This window comes from Notamacropus eugenii, chromosome X (assembly GCF_028372415.1).
Source record: "Notamacropus eugenii isolate mMacEug1 chromosome X, mMacEug1.pri_v2, whole genome shotgun sequence".
NCBI lineage: Eukaryota > Metazoa > Chordata > Mammalia > Diprotodontia > Macropodidae > Notamacropus > Notamacropus eugenii.
In genome coordinates, this window is record NC_092879.1 from 53,698,866 (window position 1) to 53,717,871 (window position 19,006).

Genomic DNA, 19,006 nt, shown 5'->3' on the forward strand with positions numbered 1-19,006 from the left:
AAGAGATTGTATAGACTGTCACAAGACCAGTGAGGGCCATGTCCTTGACACACCTCCTGAGCCGTTGCTCATTCTCCCCCACCATTCCTTTGTCCTATGTCTTGAGATCCTGACGCCTTCCATATTCTCTATGGAAATGAAATCCCTTATTCATGCTCACAGTTGTTTATCTTAGCTCTATAGCCTCAAACACTATTTATGCATCACCAAATGTTTGCGTGGAAAAAAACACAAATGAATAATATTCAAATATGATGTTATGCAAGTTCACCTTAAATATTTTATTTTGCTGGGAAACATTTTTTAATAACTCCTGATTTTAAAGCCCAGATACAGTTTCTTCAGCTGCTATTCAAATAAATGAACTTTCCACTCGATATTGCATTACTTTTTTTTTTTCACATTTTAGGGTCTGGTAAAGAATAAGAATGTTATATCATTTTTTTTTCTTTTCAATTGTGTGTTTCATGAGCTAAATTTTATCCTCCAGGACATGGAGAATATCCAATTCTCTAAATGCGCATAACAGAAGTCTGTAGATTTTCAGACGCAAAGGTCACATTAAATTAAAAATTTAAGAACTGGTATATTTCAGTTTCTCAGAAGAAGAATGAACCTTTATACTTCTTAGTTCTTATTTCTATGGTGCTTTAAGATTAATAAAGTATGAACTTCCCTACAACAGGCCAATGAGGCAAGTAGTACAAACATTATTATGCCCATTTTACAGATGAATAAACTCAGATGTAGAGATGCAAAGTCCTTTCCCCAAGCCACAGCAAGTGAGCACCCTCCTTATATACACCTCCCCCCACCAGGTGCAAGCAAAGCCTGGTGCCCAGGGTGAGTGGGACAGTGGGGAAGAGACCTTGGTAAAAGACTTCCTTGGGCCATAAGGATCATGTGGAAGGGATGGAGTGAAAACTCCAAGCACCACCATATGGAGGGGGAAACACAGAGGTAGCAGAATACGTTCAGGCTATAGCTGAGAAGGTCATAGAAGGAGCTGTGCAGGGTCAGGGCAGAGCCTGGGAGAAACTTGCTTGTGAGGGGTAGGAGGGAAGGTAGAGGAGAAGAGACAAGGATTGAATCCTGCCTTGGTGAGTGGCACAGCTAGTCTTCATCTTCCTAGCCATTAAGGTACAAGAGTTCAGACCTTTCAGATAGGATTGGATACAATTATGCTGGGGAAGGGGTGGCCCATTCCCCACAGAATCCAGCCCATGCCCCCAGAACCCTCAAATTTCTGGAAGGCAGCCAAAGGGAGGAGAGGTGCACAGGATGGGGGAGGCAATCCAGTAGTAGCATCCTTCTACCCTTGGATGTGAGAATGTTTTCAATGAGATGGTTGGTCATTGGTCTGTAGGAGAGGGGTGCGATGGTAACAGGGCTATCAGGGGATGGCAGCTCAGGGCTACATGTGGAACTAAGAGAGGAACCATGATGTGGCCCACAGGGGGAGAAAGCACCCTCATCCTCATATTGGGCATCCTAAATGAGCCTCAGGTCAACTACCCTAGTTACAGTCTTGGGTGTCAGTATAATGCGGCAGAACATGTGGGCTAGGGTCTCAAGCTCTGGGCTTACAAGAACCAGGCAAAATTTGGGTCCATATCCCCAAATCATAAATCTTTGCTTTGTTCTCCTTCCACTCAGAGTTCCTTCTGGGAAATCTCAGCATATAATTCATATCTAAATCACCACAAACATGGGCAAAAGCATTACCAGTGCCTGTGCAAATCCTCCAGGGTAACAATGCATACTAGGTATAGGACAGCCTTTAGTTTAGCCCATAGAAAATGCAAAAGATGTATAAAGAACCTATAGTAGCCCCTAAACAATTGACAGGATTCTCTTCTCTCTCCAGTGAGTACCACTTTCCCCTCAGGGTCCCATATAGCAGTAGTATCAAACTCAAATAGAAAGGGGGTAGGAGAGGAACTAAACTATACATAAGGATTCCTACTGGCTGGATATTTACTTAGAAAACCATAAATTAATGTTATTTCTGTTATATTTTAAAATTAATTTTGTTAAATATTTCCCAATTATATTTATGCATGTATATATTTTAATTATATTTTATTTCTGTATATATTTAATCTGGTTTGGTGCTGGCACTTGGTTGCATGCCCTATGTCTCCCACATGTAATACCCCAGACTCATTGTGCCACCCTATGATTTGGATTCCCCTGAGAAGGGAAACAAACTTAGGGTTGCTAAGACAAGGAAGTAGCAACCCTCAAAAGTCCAGTGAGTCCCACCTCCATTTCAAAACCATCTCTGGGCATCTAGCTTTATGGAACTACCCTGGTGCCTTGAACTTCCCCTGAAAAGCAAACAACCTTGGGATTGTGAAAGAGACAACCCGCTTCCCATCAGATCTCTCTGTCCAACTAGCTCAAGGTAGTAGCAAGGGGCAGAGTTCAGATCTCCTGCTCTTCTATATTATGATTCAGCTCCTTGCCACATGGGTAGCCTTCACCTCAAGAGACTAGCACTGCCCGAACCTTCCATTTTTTTTCTCTATAAGGTTTGGTCCCCAAACTCTCCAGAGACTCACTTTTCTCCAGGAAATCCTTCTTCCTCTGTTCCAGAGCCTAGATTTCAAGACCTCCCACCACTCAGCTATGTGAGTCCTCCCTCCAGGGCTGCCTTCTCCATGGCAAGGATCAACAATGCTCTTGGAGCTCCATGGTTGAAGTCTAAAGACCTCATGGTCAGGGCAGATAAGGGTAGGAGAGGATCAAGAGAGCATTTTACTCCAGCTAGGCTGCCTCTTGACAAGAAGGAAAGACCCCAGGCACAATAACATGTATTTTATTAGAGCATTGAGCAGCTGGATAGCACTGCAGTGGATAAATCAAGTGCTGGGTCTGGAATGAGGAAGACTCATATTCCTGAGTTCATATCTGACCTCAGGCACTTACTAGTTGTGTGACTGTGGGCAAGTCACTTTACCCTGCGTGCCTTAGTTTCCTCATCTGTAAAATGAGCTGGAGAAGAAAATGGCAAACCACTCTAATATATTTGCTAATGAAACCCCAAATGGGCTCACAAAGAGTTATGTGTTCATTCTTCATTGCTGAAGAAGACCATGCCATCAGAGAAATGATGACATGTCTTGCACTTGACTTTGTTTTGGGTGAGAGAGGGCTGTGCAGGTCACCAGTCTCACTTCTCCTCCAGAGCCATCTGAATTCAGTGACCAGTATTCATCAGGATGACTGGAGATGACCCAGGATGAGGCAATTGGGGTTAAGTGATTTGCCCAAGGTCACACGGCTAGTGAGCGTCAAATGTCTGAGGTGAGATTTAAACTCAGGTCCTCCTGACACCTGCACCGGTGCTCTATCCACTGCACCACCGAACATGACTGAACAATAACAACAAAATGAAAGCATTAAAAAGATGTACATCTTTTCTTGAAGTCTCAGAGGTAGTGTCTTTTACCAGTTTCCCAAATTTTGGGAAAAAAATTATAAAGGAAACTGAGTTCCAGAGAGGGACAGTCACTTGCCCAAGGTCACACAGATGATGACTCCGGATCCATAGCTCTTACCATTACACCACACTGCCTCTTGGTTTCTTTTGATTTGGCTTCAAGGCAATTGGATACTGACCTACACATGTGGTAAATTCAAAGGATGTGTGAAATTTCATAGGAGCTGGAGGGGACATTAGCCACCACCTTGTCCAATCCTTTTATTTTAGAGAGGAGGAAACTGAGGCTCTTCTGTATGTTGTGGGAGTGGGGGTCCCAAGGTCACATCACACAGACAGTAAGTAGCAGAACTAGGATTCCAACCCCTGCCTTCTACCTCCATACCTGGTATACTTTTCATTGAACCAAAAGCTTCTTTCAGGAAAGAATGGAGAAAGCAGAGAGAATAACATAAAATGATTGAAAAATGTGGGGAAATTGCAATGAGTATGGTCATGCCCTTTAGCAGCTGACAAATGCCCCAACTTTGCCAACAATCTGGGCTTTAAATGTGAATAAGTGGCTCTTATTTTTCTTTCCACTGGAGACGACCCCATCTTGGCTTTATGTCATCTCCCACCTCATTTTCTTCTGAGTGTAGGAGGGGAAATATTATAATACAAACTGTTCTGGCTCATGATAATCTATTTTACAGTTGCATGCAAGAAAAAACGATCCCAGAAAACCTGGCAAAATCCCAGTCAAATCTCTCCACATCTGTTTCTGTCCCCTGTTCTGACTCTATGGTCTGACTTTATGGTCCCTGTCTTGCATTCAAAAATATGTGTATGTGTGTGTGTATATGTGTGTTTATGTATGGATATGCATGTTTATGTATGTATGTGTATATATGTGTATGTGTGTATATGTGTGCATGTTTATGCATGTATATGCATGTGTATGTGTGTGTGTATATATGTGTATGTGTGTTTATGTGTATATGTGTATATATGTGTATTTATGTATGTATATGTGTATGTTTATGTGTATGTATGTGTGTGTGTAAGAAAGCAGTTATAGTAATAGGCAACACACCTTAGAGCTGCCAGCTGACCATCTTGGATTTCAAAGAAAGTGGGTCCCCTTTCTGACCAGAGTGCAAGGAGACATTGGTGGTATCTGCCTGGGGCTCATAGTTAGGATCATTTGTCTCATCTTGCAGATTTGGAAGCAGATGGCCTGGGTTCAAATCTTCTCTCTGCCATTTACAACCATGGCAAGTCCCTTCTCTCTCTGGGCCTCAGTTTCGCCATCTATAAAGGGAGGAGAGGTTGCATTGTTAAGGTCCCTCCTTTGAGATTTCTTATAGAGAGCTCAGTGGTAAAATTGAGAGAGTGCTGGGCCTGGAGTCAGGAAGACCTGAGTTCAAATACAGCCACAGATACTTCCTAGCTGTGTGACCCTGGGCAAGTCACTTCACCTCTGTCTACCTCTGTTACCTCATCTGTAAAATGGGGATAATAATAGCACCTACCTCTTAGGGGCATTGTAAAGATCAAATGAGATAATATTTGTAAAGCACTTAGCATGGTGCCTGGCATACAATAGGCACTATATTAATGCTTATTACCTCCCTCTCCCCTTCCCTCCTCTCCTTCCAGTTCTTGATAGTATGAGATGAGAAAAATAACTCTTGTTTTGTCTTGGTTCTTTCTGCCCCTTAATGACCCAATTTGGATGATAGAAATGCACGTTTCAGAACACTAGGGAGGGCTACAAGATTTCTCTTTAAACACACACACACACACACACACACACACACATACCTAGACATAAACATGCACATAGACACACACATAGACATGTATACGTAGACACATAAACAGACATACACACATAGACACACATAGACACACATATACATGTAGACACACAAACCATTAGAACATGTTGTAATACGTTCTGTGGAAGGAAGACACAGGTGGGAGGTATGTCTTGCACAGGGTTGAGAAAAGTAAAAAATGGGGATAGAAGGAAGCAACACAGACAGCCCCCTCACTCCAGGGATGTAGTAAGGATTTTGTATTAATGGGGCCCCAGAAACTTTGTGCCACATATAAAAAAAAAATCCAAGGAAGTGGGGGTGGGGAGTGAAGACTATGCAGGATAATGAAAGCAAAAGATTCAGAAACTAGGGTCCATGAACTTTTAAAAAAATAGTTTGATAAATTTTATTTGTCAATAGAATTGTTTTCCTTTGTAACTCTGTGTATTTTAAATGTGATTTGCAAGATTGCCAAAAGGTTCCATGATCTAAAAACGTTAAGCCCCCTTGGCACACTGGGAGGACTACTGGATGTGCAGGCAGGAGAGCAAGGACTTGGCCCCTGGTTTGAGTTGGTAACCTTTCTGAACTAGGACAAGTCACTGGCTCTGTCAAGGCCTCAGATTTCTCCTCCATAAAATGACTGAATTGGACTAGTTGATCTCTGAGGTTACTTTTAATTCTAAATTCTATGACTCAACAGCCTGAATGAGAAGCCAAAGGGAGAGTAGAAAGAGAGATGTTCCCTTAATAGCTGATAAGGTCCAAGTGCTAGCTATTGTACTGGACCTCAGTGTATAGGTATATATGTCTGTGAGTGTGTGTGTGTGTGTAAAATACATATATACATTAGATACACGCACATAATATAAAACATGACGGAGGCTTAGCCCCAGTAGGACTAGGACTAGGTCACCTGTGATTTGATGGGTATAGGGAAGTCCTAGATGAGGAAACTCTATCAGTGTAGGTCAGTGCCTTCTCTCCAACTTCCAGTCTTAAGAGAGTTGCCTGGGGCATACAGAAGCAATATGATGAACACCTGTTGAACTGGGTTGGCTACATACTCAAAAAATAAGTTGAGGTAGGGATATGACTTTCCTAGGACTTTTAGTTTCTGTACTACTACTACTACTAATAGCTAGCATTTTTATAGCACCTACTATGTGCCAGGCACTGTGCTAAGTGCTTTACAAATTTTATCACATTTGATCCTCACAGCATCCCTGGGAAGTAGGTGCTGTTACTCTCCCTATTTTGGGGATAACAAAACTCAGGCAGACAGCAGTGAAGTGACTTGCCCACCATTACACAGCTGGGAAGTATCTGAGGTCAGGTTTGAATCCAGGTCTTTCAGACTCCAGGCCCAGTTCTCTTTCCACTGAGCCACCTAACTGCCTATAATAACTCTCAGTTTCTGATAACAGTATTGCCATGGTTCAATAAGGAAAACCAGGAAAGTGATGTATGCTATTATATTGTATTGTATTATATATTAAAGATATTATATGTATGCTCTGTGACCTCACCCCCCGCCCCCGTCAGATGAGTATAGCCAGAGAGAACTATGTACCCTTTGAAAAAAATGGTGACAGAGCCACAGCCAGCTAAAAGGAAGTAATTTTGCCCAAGGGCTTTTCTTAAGGGTCCTGGCAATAACTTCCTTTCTCTTCCAGTGTGAGTTGATGACAGTTGCTTCCTGCTGAGTTGTAACTGTCCAGTTTTTTTTTTCCTATCTGTAACTGCTACCGAAGTCTTTCATGTCATCATTTAGGCCCCTGTTTACCGGGTGCCTAAACAACTGTTCAATTCAAATAGAATAATAGTGGATGTAGCTCAGAGATTGCACTTTGAAGTTTGCAAAACATTTTGTATACTTCATCTGGGAGATGCTACTTAAGATTGGATGTTTGACATCACGTTTCATGTCCTTCCTTGTGACTAAGAGGGTACACATGTCCCCAAAGAGGCAGTCCTTGTGCTACACAATTCAAGGAACATGTATTAAGTGCCTACTACATGCCAGGCAAGAGAGACAGTGCAGTGGGCTAGCCTTGGCCTCAAGAAGACCTGCCTCTGAGCCACACTAGTGGCGTGGCACTGGTCAAGTCATGGGATTCACAAAGGCTGAGCTCTAGAGGTAGAAGGGACTTCATTTTCATTCCAACTCTTATTTTACAGAGGAGGAAACTGAGGCCCTGGGAAGGCAAGTTTACCTTCCCAAAGTTCCATGGCTACTAAGTGACAAAGCTGGACTTCAAACTCAAGGTCTCTGACCCCAAACCCATTATAACATGGAAGCCTTCTCAAGGTTAAGGTAAGTGATTTGCTCAAGATCATACTGTTAATAAGCTTTCAAAGCTGAAATGTCACTTAACCTCTCAGTGCCTTAGGTAACCCTCATAAGATCATCGCAGACCAAACGTGGGACCAGTTTGGGTAGAAGGAATTACCTCCACCAATGTAAGCAAAGGTCTGGACCCAGGAAAAAAATGTTCAAGGCATATGCTAGAGATCCAGTGTCCCTAAGAGCCTTTTCATGACAACATGCAAAACCACTTGTTGAAAGCCATTCTCTGCACTAAGTATTTGTATCTTGAAGCTCAGATTGCCCTGAAACAAAAGGATTTGTAGCATAGTGGAAAGAGGACTAGATTTGGAGTCAGACGAAATCATTTCAAATCTAGCTCTGCTCCTTACTCCAGGTTTGAATCCTTTCTCTGCCTTGTGACCTTGGGCAAGGAACTTGTCCTCTTTCACCCTACGGTTCCACCTGAGTAAAAGGAAAGGGCTGGACTAGAGGGCCTCTGAGGTTCCTTCCAACTCTGTCTACAATCTTATATACCTCTTTGGGTCTCAGTTTCATCATCTGTAAAGTGAGAGGGTCAAAGAGGTCAGATGACCTCTGAAGTCCCTTCCAGCATTCTGAACCTCAACTTCCTTCTCCATAAAATGGGTCATACCACCTCTTTCACAGAATCATAGCGAGAGGGAGTCTTTGCCAACCTCAGAGCCCAAGAAAGACAAGAATGGCTGTTACTATTGTTAGAGAAATGGGAGCTATTCTTACACCTGTCACTTGTGCAAGTGAGTGGAACTGGACTGAGCCTGGTGAGCCTGCTGAGCTCACCGGGAAGGCATTGACTAAAGGGGCACTTGGAGACAACTCTTGAAAAATGAGTACATTTAGAAGCAGGGAAATGTTTGAGGCAGAAAACGGCTTTCTCAGTGGCTGTGTGGGAGCTTTGGGGGCTTCCGAAGCACCAGGAAGTCAAAAATGACAGAGGAAATTCTGCCCTGAGGAACCTCAACTATGTGAATGAAGAAATTACCTAAGAGGACACATGTGCTGGAGTAGGCTCTGAAGAACCTGAACTATATATAGGCCAACTCAGTAGGCCTGGGGATTTAGTGTTCCTTGACCGAGTGATGTCATAGGGTTTTTTCCAAGGCACTCTATTTCAGCAACAGTATCTGAAGGCTTATTGGTTATTATTCTGTGCAAGGTGATAAGGCCAGGCACTAAGACAATGGGAGAAATAAACAGGTTCTAGGATCCTAGTTTTAGAGCTGGAAAGGATTTCAGAGGCCATCTAGTCTAATTCCCTCATTTTACAGAGGAGAAAACTGAGACTCAGGGATGGGAAGCAACCTCAGAGATCATCTAGTTCAATCCCCTTATTTTACAGAAGAGGTAACTAAGGCCCAGGGAGAGCAAGGGCATGTGGTAGGCTTCAGAGGTTGGACTAGAATCCAAGTCCTCTGAGTCAGAGTACAGTGTGGTCCATGCCCTTAGGGAGCTTATGGTATAGCACACATACTCAAGTAATTGTAAGGTGTGTGATCAGTGCTTGAAATAAGACAAAGTGATGCTCAGAGGACAGAGAAAACGTCTTTCTGGGCTTCTGTTTCCTCATGTGTAAAATGAAGGGGTTGGAATGGATAGTTTATCTTTTAAGTTTTCTGTATACTTTTCTTTGATCTATGAGCTGATAATGTCTCTTCCAACCAATCACCTAACATTCACCTGTGATTGAGGAGGCATTTGAACTATGTTTTGGAAGATGGATAGGATTTCAATAAACAAAGGAACCAGGGGGAAGCATTCAGGCAGAGGGAACAGCTGGATCATAGACAAAGAGACAGAAAAATGGATATTTCAAGAACACTGGGCAGTACCCCCTTTGGCCAGAGCTAGCACTGGGGTATGTGTAGAGGAGCAAGCACAGATGAGGCTGGGAAAACAAATTGGGCCTGGAGGCCTCTGAATTCTAGGCTAAGGGCCCAAGATTTGTTTCCATAGGTGATCCAGAGCCACAGAAAATTTCCAAGCAGGGGAATGACAGGGCCAGGCCTGCCTATTAGGAAGATTAATTTGACAATTGTGTGCAGAGTAGATTGGAAGTAGGAGAGGCTGGAGGCAGGAAAACCATTTAGAAGGTTTTTTTTAATTTTTCAATTAACAAAAATCGATCTTCTCTCCTTCTTCCCTCCCTTGGGGAAGAAAAACCACCTTGTAACAAACACGTTTTAATAGGCCAAATGAAAGGTAATGAGAGCATGAACCAGGGTAGGAGAATTTTAAATGGAAAAGTGAGGATTTTAAAATTTGCCTTTCCCACTCTGCTATGGTTTTTTTCAACGATGAACAACCAGCACTGTATTCCTTTTTGAGTAACAGAGGAAAAATACCATATGATGTTAGGATAATGGTTTCTATTTTGTTTCCAATTGTCCTCCTACTAATTCATAAATTACAGATTTAGATTTGGAAGAGACCTTAGGGCCAGTCAGTCTAACCTCTTCATTTGACAGAGAGGTGAACTGAGGCCCAGAGAAGTCAAATGATTTGTCCAAGGTCACCCGGCTAGTAAGTGTCTGAAGAGTAATTTGGATCTAGTTTTTTTTTTTTTTTGGATTCCACCTTGAGAGCTCTTTGCATTTATATCACAGCTGCAGTTCTGGTCAACAGACCTTTATGAAATGCCTAGCAACTTACATTTGCCAGATCCTATGGATACCATGATGAAAAACTCCCCAAACTCTAATACCCAGGGAAAGCCCCCTGTGTAATCAGACTCCTTAGAGCTGCAGTTCTGCCATAGAAAGGTCTGGCCTGGTTGGTCCTCTTGTTCTCCCATGGGATCCCTTTGCTTCCAGAGGCTTGGCTCCAAGATGTCTTTCGGTGTTCGAAAGGTTGCTGTCAGTCCTTTGTCAAGGTTTGGGGCAAAAACTGTTTGTGGCCTTCCTGCTCCCCAGATCTCTGAGTGTGCTAATGCTCGCTAGCACATGAGTTCTTTTTCTTCTTGGTTAGTAACAGATAGCTGAGAGCCCATTATCTTTTAAGTTTACTGTGTACTTTTCCTTAAATGCATTCTCTTCCGTTGGCCCACGCTAAAAGCTCTTCTGTCACTTTTTTCCCCTGCTACATTTTATTTATGAACCTGCATTGTTTCCCAAGCTACTTACATTTTATAGCTTTCAATAAATATTTATAAACCTGAGAAGACGTTAAAAATGTTTAACATTAAGACTGCGCAAACCTTGAGAAATTGAAGCCCCAGTTCTCTTGCTAACTACATTATGGTGACGTTTTGTTGGGCAAGTCTGCTAACTTGGGATTTACTGACCATACTCAGTGGGGCAACTTGACTTTTCTTTAATAATGAAGTTTCCAAGGAGGCAGAAAGAGGCAGGGCATTGAGGATAGGTTCTGGGAGCAGGAAGACCTCAGTTCCTTGGCACATCCAAGGTATGGGCTTATGGTGAAGTCACTCACTCTCTCAATGACCTGCTATAACTGTTTAAGACTAGAAGTCACATTCTAGTTGTAGAGGGGGTTTCTACATTTTTGAAATCACAAGAAAAGATTAAAAAAATCCAAAAGCATTCAGAATCATCAGCCAGTTATAGTCAGTTAACATGTCTGTGCTCAGCACTGTGTTAGCTTCCATTAGAAATGCCAAGAAATAGACAGATCTAGATCTAAAGAAGGAAGGACCATCTAGTTCAGCTCCCTCATTTCACAGATAAATAAACTGAGTCCTAAAAAGGGGAAGTGATTTGTCCAAGGTCATGCAAGTCACAAGTCATAAGAACTAGGATTTGAACCAAAGGACTCTCACTTCAGGGTAGCTAGGTGGCGCTGCAGGGGATAGAGTACTAGGCCTGGAATCAGGAGGACCTAAGTTCAAATGTGGCCTCAGACACTTACTAGCTGTGTGACCCTGGGCAAGTCACTTCACCCTGTTTATCTCAGTTTCCTCACCTGTGAAAAGAACTGCAAAAGGAAATGGCAAAGCATTCTAGGATCTTTGCTGCCAAGAAAACCTCAAACGGGATCACGAAGAGTCATATATGACTCAGCAACATCAACATCTCTCACTCCAGACACAGTGCTTTTCCCCAGTGTACTAGATGTTGCTCTCTTTCCCTTTCCCTTACTATCCAATTAGAATGATTCATATCAAATGTAGTAGATTGGCTACAAGGCCTGGGCTTCAGAAATCTGAGTCCAAGCGCCAACTCTGCCACTTATGATGTTACCTTTCCAAGCCTCAGTTTCTTCATCTGTTCTTCTGTGCAATATGAATAGTGGGCTCTGTATACTTTGACACTATGAAATATTTCCCCTCTGAAATGTTCAATGATGCAACGAAAACATACTTGATGATTTTTGCAGGTTAACTTCCAGTTTGTTCCAAAATTTCCTTGACAAAACCCCTCCTCCTTTTCTCTTTGGGTTATTTGATGTCTTCAGACCTCCTGGGCCAGTATTTATGGACTGCTGTGGCTACACAAGTTTAGGAAATTAGGTAATGGGAAGCTATTATAAATTCTGAAGAGTGTGGTCTTTTAGAAAGAATGTATTTTAGGATGATTAATCTCAGATAAGGATGAATTAGAGGTGGGAGAGAACAGAGTCAGGGAGACCAGCTCAGTGACTATTAAAAGTAATTGAAGTGTGATGTGACTAGGGGTGGTTGAAGTAGGAACATTCATATCAAAAAGTATGGTCAGTCCAAGTCAGTTAGGTAAATAAATGTGAAGTCCAGCATCACAAGGTTAATTTAATACAGAGTATTATCCTTTATTAAATACATATAGAAGCTAAAGGAAGCTAGATTTGCTCTCAAAGGGCCTTAGTTAGAATCCTAACTCTACCTATCTCTCTACCTACGTGACCTTACCTTGGATAAGGGAGGGAGAGTTAGTGTATGACATTTTGTTTGCAGATGATTGTGCACTCAATGCAGCCTCTGAGGTTGAGATACAACAAAGTATGGATTGATTCTCTGATGCTTCTGCTTCAGCCAGCACCACACCATCCATATGTGGAACCATCAGCAAATGGAGAAATTTTGAATGCTGGGGATAAATTCATTTACCTTGGCAGTATACATTCCAGGCATGTGCACATTGATCATAAGGTTGACACACTCATTGCCAGAGCTAGCTCAGTGTTTGAGCAGCTCCGAAGGAAAGCATGAGAGATAAGAGGTATTCGGCTGTCTACCAGACTGAAGGTCTACGGAGCCACTGGGCTGACCTCATTATTGTATGCCTATGAAATCCAGACAGTCTACCAGCACCATGTCAGGAAATGGAATGGCTTCCATTCAAATTGTCTTAGGAGGATTTGAAGATCACCTGGCAAGATAAAGTACCAGACACTGAGGTTCTCTCTCAAGCTGAACTGTTAAGCATTCAAACTGTACTGCAGAAAAAACTCAGCTCTGATGGGCTGGCCAAACATTTGCGTAAAAGATTATTTTATGGAGAACTCACACAAGGTAAACACTCATATGGAGGTCAGAAGCAGTGATACAAAGACACTCTCAAGGTCTCTCTGAAGAACGTTGGAATCAGTAGGGAGACATGAGAGACACTGGCCCAGGACCACCTAGCATGGTGTGCCCACATCAAAGAAGGCACTGTGCTCTATGAGTAAAGCAGAAATGTAATAGCTCAAATGAAGCATGTGATAAACAAATTTAGAGACATCTCTACTGCAAATGCTCATATGAAATGTGGCAGAGCATTCCGAGCAGCCAGCAGTCAGACACACCCCAACATATAGTGATGGCATTTTGGTCCTCTTCAAGAATGAGAGATGACAGCCAACCACCTTGGGCAAGTGACCTGACATCTCTGGACCAGAGTTTCCTCCTTTGTCTAATAAGTAAGTTCGACTATATGCGTCATAAAGAAGGTCGCTTTCAGCTATAAATCTGTGATCAGGTAATCTGTTAGGAACTTTGATGTATCCCCCAAAACCTGAACTTCCTCTTCCTCCTGGCAGCCCTTCCATATCTTAGCAGACAGCCTTTATGAATTGCTGTAGCCAAAAACATCGAGCATAGTCAACCTTTTGTTTGATGGGCCTTTACTTAGGCTGGGCCTTCACACTTAAACTACAAGCCCTTTATTGGATTTGGCTTTAAATTTCAGGCTTGTTAGTACCTTGTTCTGCTGGAATAGTTTTTGAGAACACAGGGTCGGGTCACCTGGGAAATAAAATTTTATCCAATTGATCTTAAAAATTGCCTGTTTTCCCTCAAGTGTGAAATTGAGGTAGTAAGAGTGAGGTCTGAGCAAGGAGCTATGCTTATGTGTGTGCTACCTATGTCTGTGTGTGCCTAGTAATCTTGCCCATAGATGGTGAGGTCCTCTAGATACTACTGTTTGCTGGGGAAATTGTGCTGATTGCATCCAAATTGCCTAGCATTAGAGGTCTTTTTCAGTGAGATCCATGGTTACTCAAAAGGGCTCAGCCTAACACTTTAGAGAATATAAACCAAATGGATAAAAAATGCTTATTGTCCAGATAACATGCAGTTGGATGGCCTGTACATTAAGTCATCCATTAACACATATATCCTATACCCTTATAGGGGTTGCTGATGGACAATAACTTGAATCCAAGAGGAAAAGAGTGGGCTGAACTCCATTTGGGAAATTGAATAGTGCTTTTAAAGACTCTAAGGTACTATATGGTTAAAAAAAATTATTTTTAAAGACCCTTTTAACATATGCTAGAATAGATGCTGGTCTGCTCTAGAACCAAAGACATGCCCTGAGGGATATTACTGAGTCAAAGTATGACCAGAGAAGGTGTGAGCAATGTGGTGGGAACCAGGGCCATCTCACATGCTTCACTGGTATAGTCAGATGGCACAGAGAAAGCAAGAAAGGACCCACACCTTTTGCAGGAGGGGTAGAATCCCTGTGGTGATCCTATGGGAGGGCAAAGAACAGATTAACATAAGATGGGCAAAGGTGGATCAGTTGTGATTAGCGCTGTTGAAGGGAATATTCCATATAGTGGCCTACTGAAGGAGTGACCCTGGACGAGTCACTTGTTCTCCGAAGGGTTTAGTTTCGCTCTACTCTAAAATGAGGGGGAGCTGAACTCTGTAAGGACCCTTTCCCATGTGACATGTGATCTTAGCACCCAATCTCATGGCACTTCTTCACCCAAAAGCCCTGACGGGGCAAAAGAAGGTCACAGTGGGGAGAGTTCTTTCCCTCCAATTGGGCATTAGCAAGTGGCCTGAAAGTGGGCGAGGCTGAGTATGCTAAGCCCGGGGTTCTCGTTTGCTCTCGAGGCTCTGGCCGCTCGGGCGGCGGCAGCATCCACTCCACCTTAAGATCCTGCCTCTAGAGGTGATCTTGCCTCGCGTCGTGTCCCCTGCCCTCAGGGCGCCGGACCCTTCCGCCAGGGTTTCCCCCCTCCCCGAGGTCCAATTTCTTGGGAACCGCCAGAGTGGGGGCGCTTCTTAGAATCCCTGAAGCGCCTAGGGGCATCCCGTAGCGTCCCGTCCCGTCCCGTCCCGTCCGGTCCGGTTCCGCTCCGTTCCGTCCCGGAGGGCCAGGGCCAGGGGCAGGGCTCGCTGCTGGCCCGCCCTTCGCCCGCCCCTCGGGCCGGCCAGCCGCCGTTGGCGCCGCCTCCCAGCCTGCCAAAAGCGGCGAGGCGCCGGCGGACGGCATCACTGGAGCCCGCGCTGCCGCACCGCCCCGCACACGCAGCGCCGCGCGCCAGGCGGCCCGAGGCGAGCTCAGCCGAGGCAGCGCAGAGCGCAGCTCATCCGGACGGCGGCGGCGGCGGCGGCGGCGTCGGAAACAGCAGCGGCGGGAGCCGGAGCCGGAGCCGGAGCCGCAGCGGCGGCGGCGGCGGCGGCGGCGGCTGCGCAGGGAGCTCTCCCGCTCTCCTGTTCGCGCTCGGTCCCCGGGGCACGCGGACTCGGCCGGTGAGGAGGCTGAGGCGCCCGCAGCCGCGCAGCGCCCCTCACCTGCGCAGCCCTCCCCTCTTCTCTGTCCCGGGCCACTCACCGGCGACACGCCGCGCTCATCCGCTCCCCCAGGCCGCGGTGCCGGCGCCGGCGCCGCAGCCGCCAGGGCAGGCCCGCGAGGGAAGCCGGCCCGAGAGGACCGCGCCGCCGCTGCAGCCGCCGCCGCCGCCGCCCCCGCCATGGCGCACTCGCCGGTGGCCGTGCAAGTGCCCGGGATGCAGGTGAGGAGGCCCAGGCCGCCGGGGCGGCCCGACGCGGCCCAGGGGATCGGGGGTGTCTCTGGGGCTCCCCGCAGGGAGGCAGGGCCGGGGGTGGGAGGACGGCACGAGCGAGGGGGCGTACGACGGCAGGGGCTGGGATGCAGTGGAATGGGGGCCTCGATTCCGGGCACCTGCTCCCGCCGTGGGACGAAGGCAAGGTCGGGGGCTGCGGGCGGGAGGCTGCGGCAACCCCTCGGTGGGGGTCTGGGCCCCACGGCCCTTCCCCAGGAGTCGGGCCGGGCCGGGCCAGGGGTGGCGGAGGAGACGCTGAACTAACTGGGCTCTTCCTGTGGGTAGAAGAGGTGACTCTCTCTTTTTCCTTTCATTTTGGAGCTGCTGCTTCAACGGTGAAGTCTCATCCCCCTTCGCCACCTGGAAATCCGAGCTCCGGCCCGATTTCGGGGAGCCCTTCTCCGCCCCCACCTCCGTCCCCCACTCCCTCCCCTCCCCCATTTCCTAAGGGAAAGAGAAGTTTGTGCCCTGGGTAGCAGAGGACGCGTGTGCGGGACGAATATGTATTTGTACGTTATCATTCATCATGCACCCTCCCCTCCCCCCTTGACAAAATAATAATAACAAAAAGCAACAACCCACAAACACCTTCGCTTTCTTACAAAAGCAAAGTTGTTAAGCCTTTGGAAAGCCGTTGAGGAAGACAGTTAAGACATTTGGGACTGCATTTCAGGCTAGTTAGTGAAAACTGTCCAAGTCTGAACTAGTTTCTCTAAATAAGCATACACCTCTTCCTTAAACGCTCCCCCCCCCCCCCCCCCATTGCTCCAGAACTCTTTTCAGAGGCCAAGAACTTGAAAGCCTCAGTCCCTCCTCTTGTAACAGTAAGAAAACTTTTTAAAGTTCAGAAAAATGTGTTAGAGTAGTAGGCAGCCCACATTTCCAGAAACATTCCTGACCATGGATTTTCAGCCACCTGTAAAGTTTCCTTTAAAGTTTTATTGGGATTTGAATGTCATTTTATTTATCCTCTTTTATGCAAGTTCACAGAGATTTTTTTAAAGTCCTTCAAAAGGAAAAGTAATTTCTATTGTGTATATATCTAACTAGGTTTTAGCAGGGTTTCCTAATGACTAGGCCTTTTAGATAAATTCAGGGAGACTTCAGTGCCTAGTCTCAAGTTTTTACTCTTATTTTTGAGAAAATAACAGACTGAGCTCTCCTAAATTTAATCGTTTCACATCTTGTGAATTGCTCAGTCATTTCTTTAAAAATAAAACGATTTCTACTTTGGTTTATATAAAGCAAGGGCACCTTTTAACAATTCTGTTTTTATACCTGTGATTGTTATTACTATTCATAAAGTTTGGGAATCTCAGAAGTTCAGTAAGTGCTGAGGCATTCCGTGTTTCCAAATGGCTTTAAACTTGTCCTATAAATTAGTTAGCCACTCATTTTCAATGTTTATCCTCTTAGCTGCTTTTCCAGTACATAAGTGATTCAGATTAATGTTCCTTTTTCCTCAATTACAAATTGCACCCCTGTTTCTCCCCACAGAGATTGTAGTCTCATGACTCTTAAATGGATTTTTACCCCCAAATCAGTACTAGGAACACAAAAAAGATCACTTATCTGCCTCTTTTTCCTTAATGAAATTTTAAGTTCTCCACTCTTTCCGCCACCCCCCCCCCCAACATAGTTCTTAAGCTCTTGCTTTCCACAGTTAAGTTTGTACACTGCCCTAAAAATAAATATCTGACTGCATGAGCATAACTCTTAGGTCCAAGCTACTTTGAATATTCATTGTGTGATGTTGTAGATGAAGTACTTACATAGCAGAAGGGTTATTATTTTGTAAAATACAGTTAGGGAGATGTATGGAAAGTTTTCAGACATACAGTGCTAAAGAAACTTCAAAGTTAATCATATGTTTTAGAAATTACATTTTTAAAAAAGCAGATCAAGACAATTGCTCTTATAACTTTCTCCTTTAAAAAATTTTTAAAAACAGTTTAAGGAAGTTAGGAGCAAGAATTTTTCCAGAAAGTAAGTGCTCCTGGTTCACTGGCCCCAAACTGGACATTGAAATCGAACTACCTGTTCTATCTTTTAAGTCTGACCGACATTCCTGACTTTAAGATAAAGGAATTTGTGTCACTGGTTTAAAAAAAAAACTTTGAAGAAGACATAGAAATTGTTTCAGTTCTGATACTTCAGTTACTAAACCTCATAATACTTAGGTTGACAGGTTAAACTTTTCTTTTTCCAATGTTTATCTTGTACAAGACTGTCTGTATAGGTCCTCTTAAATTTAAATTTTTATTTGGTCTTGCAATTAGAAGCATTTTTTTCCTATGTTAAGAACCTAAAAGTATAGCACCACTTTTATTATTAAAATAATGTCAGTTTTCACTCCAACGTTGTTTGTTTAACCTGTAGTTGTTAATCTGTGCTGTTCTGTGACACCACTTTCCTCTGGTTCTTGAGGCAACGTGGCATAATGGTTATATTCTGAGAATTAAGAAGACCTTGATTTGAAAATTGCATTGAGATGTTAGCTGTATGATCCTGGTCAAATCACTAAATCTCATTGAGTCTCACTTTTTGTTAAATGGGGTTAACAATGAGGTAATGAGAGTACCTGCCGTATGGGCTTGAAGTGATGATTTAGTGAGGGAATGTATGTAAATCTTGCAAATCTTAAAGCTCTGTATAAATGGGTGCCATAGAAAAGGAGAAAAACGATGGCCTCTGCCTTCAAGGAACTCACATTTCAATTCATCTGGTCATATATAGAATACACACACATACACTGTAAATGGCAAGTCATCTCAGATGGAAAGTGCCGACAGTGGGTGGGACTGAAAGGTCTGCAGCAGGGGGCTTGGCGTTCAGGCAGAGATGACAGTGGTGAGCATTTTTGGCATGAGAACAACCAGTGCAAATGTATGGAGATGGGAGGGGCAGCTAGGTGGTGCGGTGGCTAGAGCACCAGTGCAGGAGTCAGGAGGACCTGAGTTCAAATGTCACCTCAGACACTTGACACTCACTAGCTGTGTGACTAAGTCACTTAACCCCAATTGCCTCATCCTGGGTCATCTCTAGTCATCCTGATGAATAGCTGGTCACTGGATTCAGATGGCTCTGGAGGAGAAGTGAGGCTAGTGACCTGCACAGCCCTCCCTCACTCAAAAAAAAGTCAAGCGCAAGTCATGTCATTATTTCTCTGATGGCATGGTCTTCTTTGGCAAC

At 44.3% G+C, this 19,006-nt stretch overlaps 1 protein-coding gene across 1 annotated transcript in view; it reads left to right on the forward strand.

Annotated features, from left to right (window-relative positions):
• Positions 1–15,644: 15,644 nt before the first annotated feature.
• Positions 15,645–19,006, forward strand: part of STK26 (serine/threonine kinase 26) — a 58,787-nt gene continuing 55,425 nt past the window's right edge. The window contains exon 1 of the mRNA XM_072627474.1: positions 15,645–15,763. Coding sequence (XP_072483575.1) covers positions 15,722–15,763 — 42 coding nt within the window. The 5' untranslated portion in view covers positions 15,645–15,721. The remainder of the gene's footprint in view (positions 15,764–19,006) is intronic.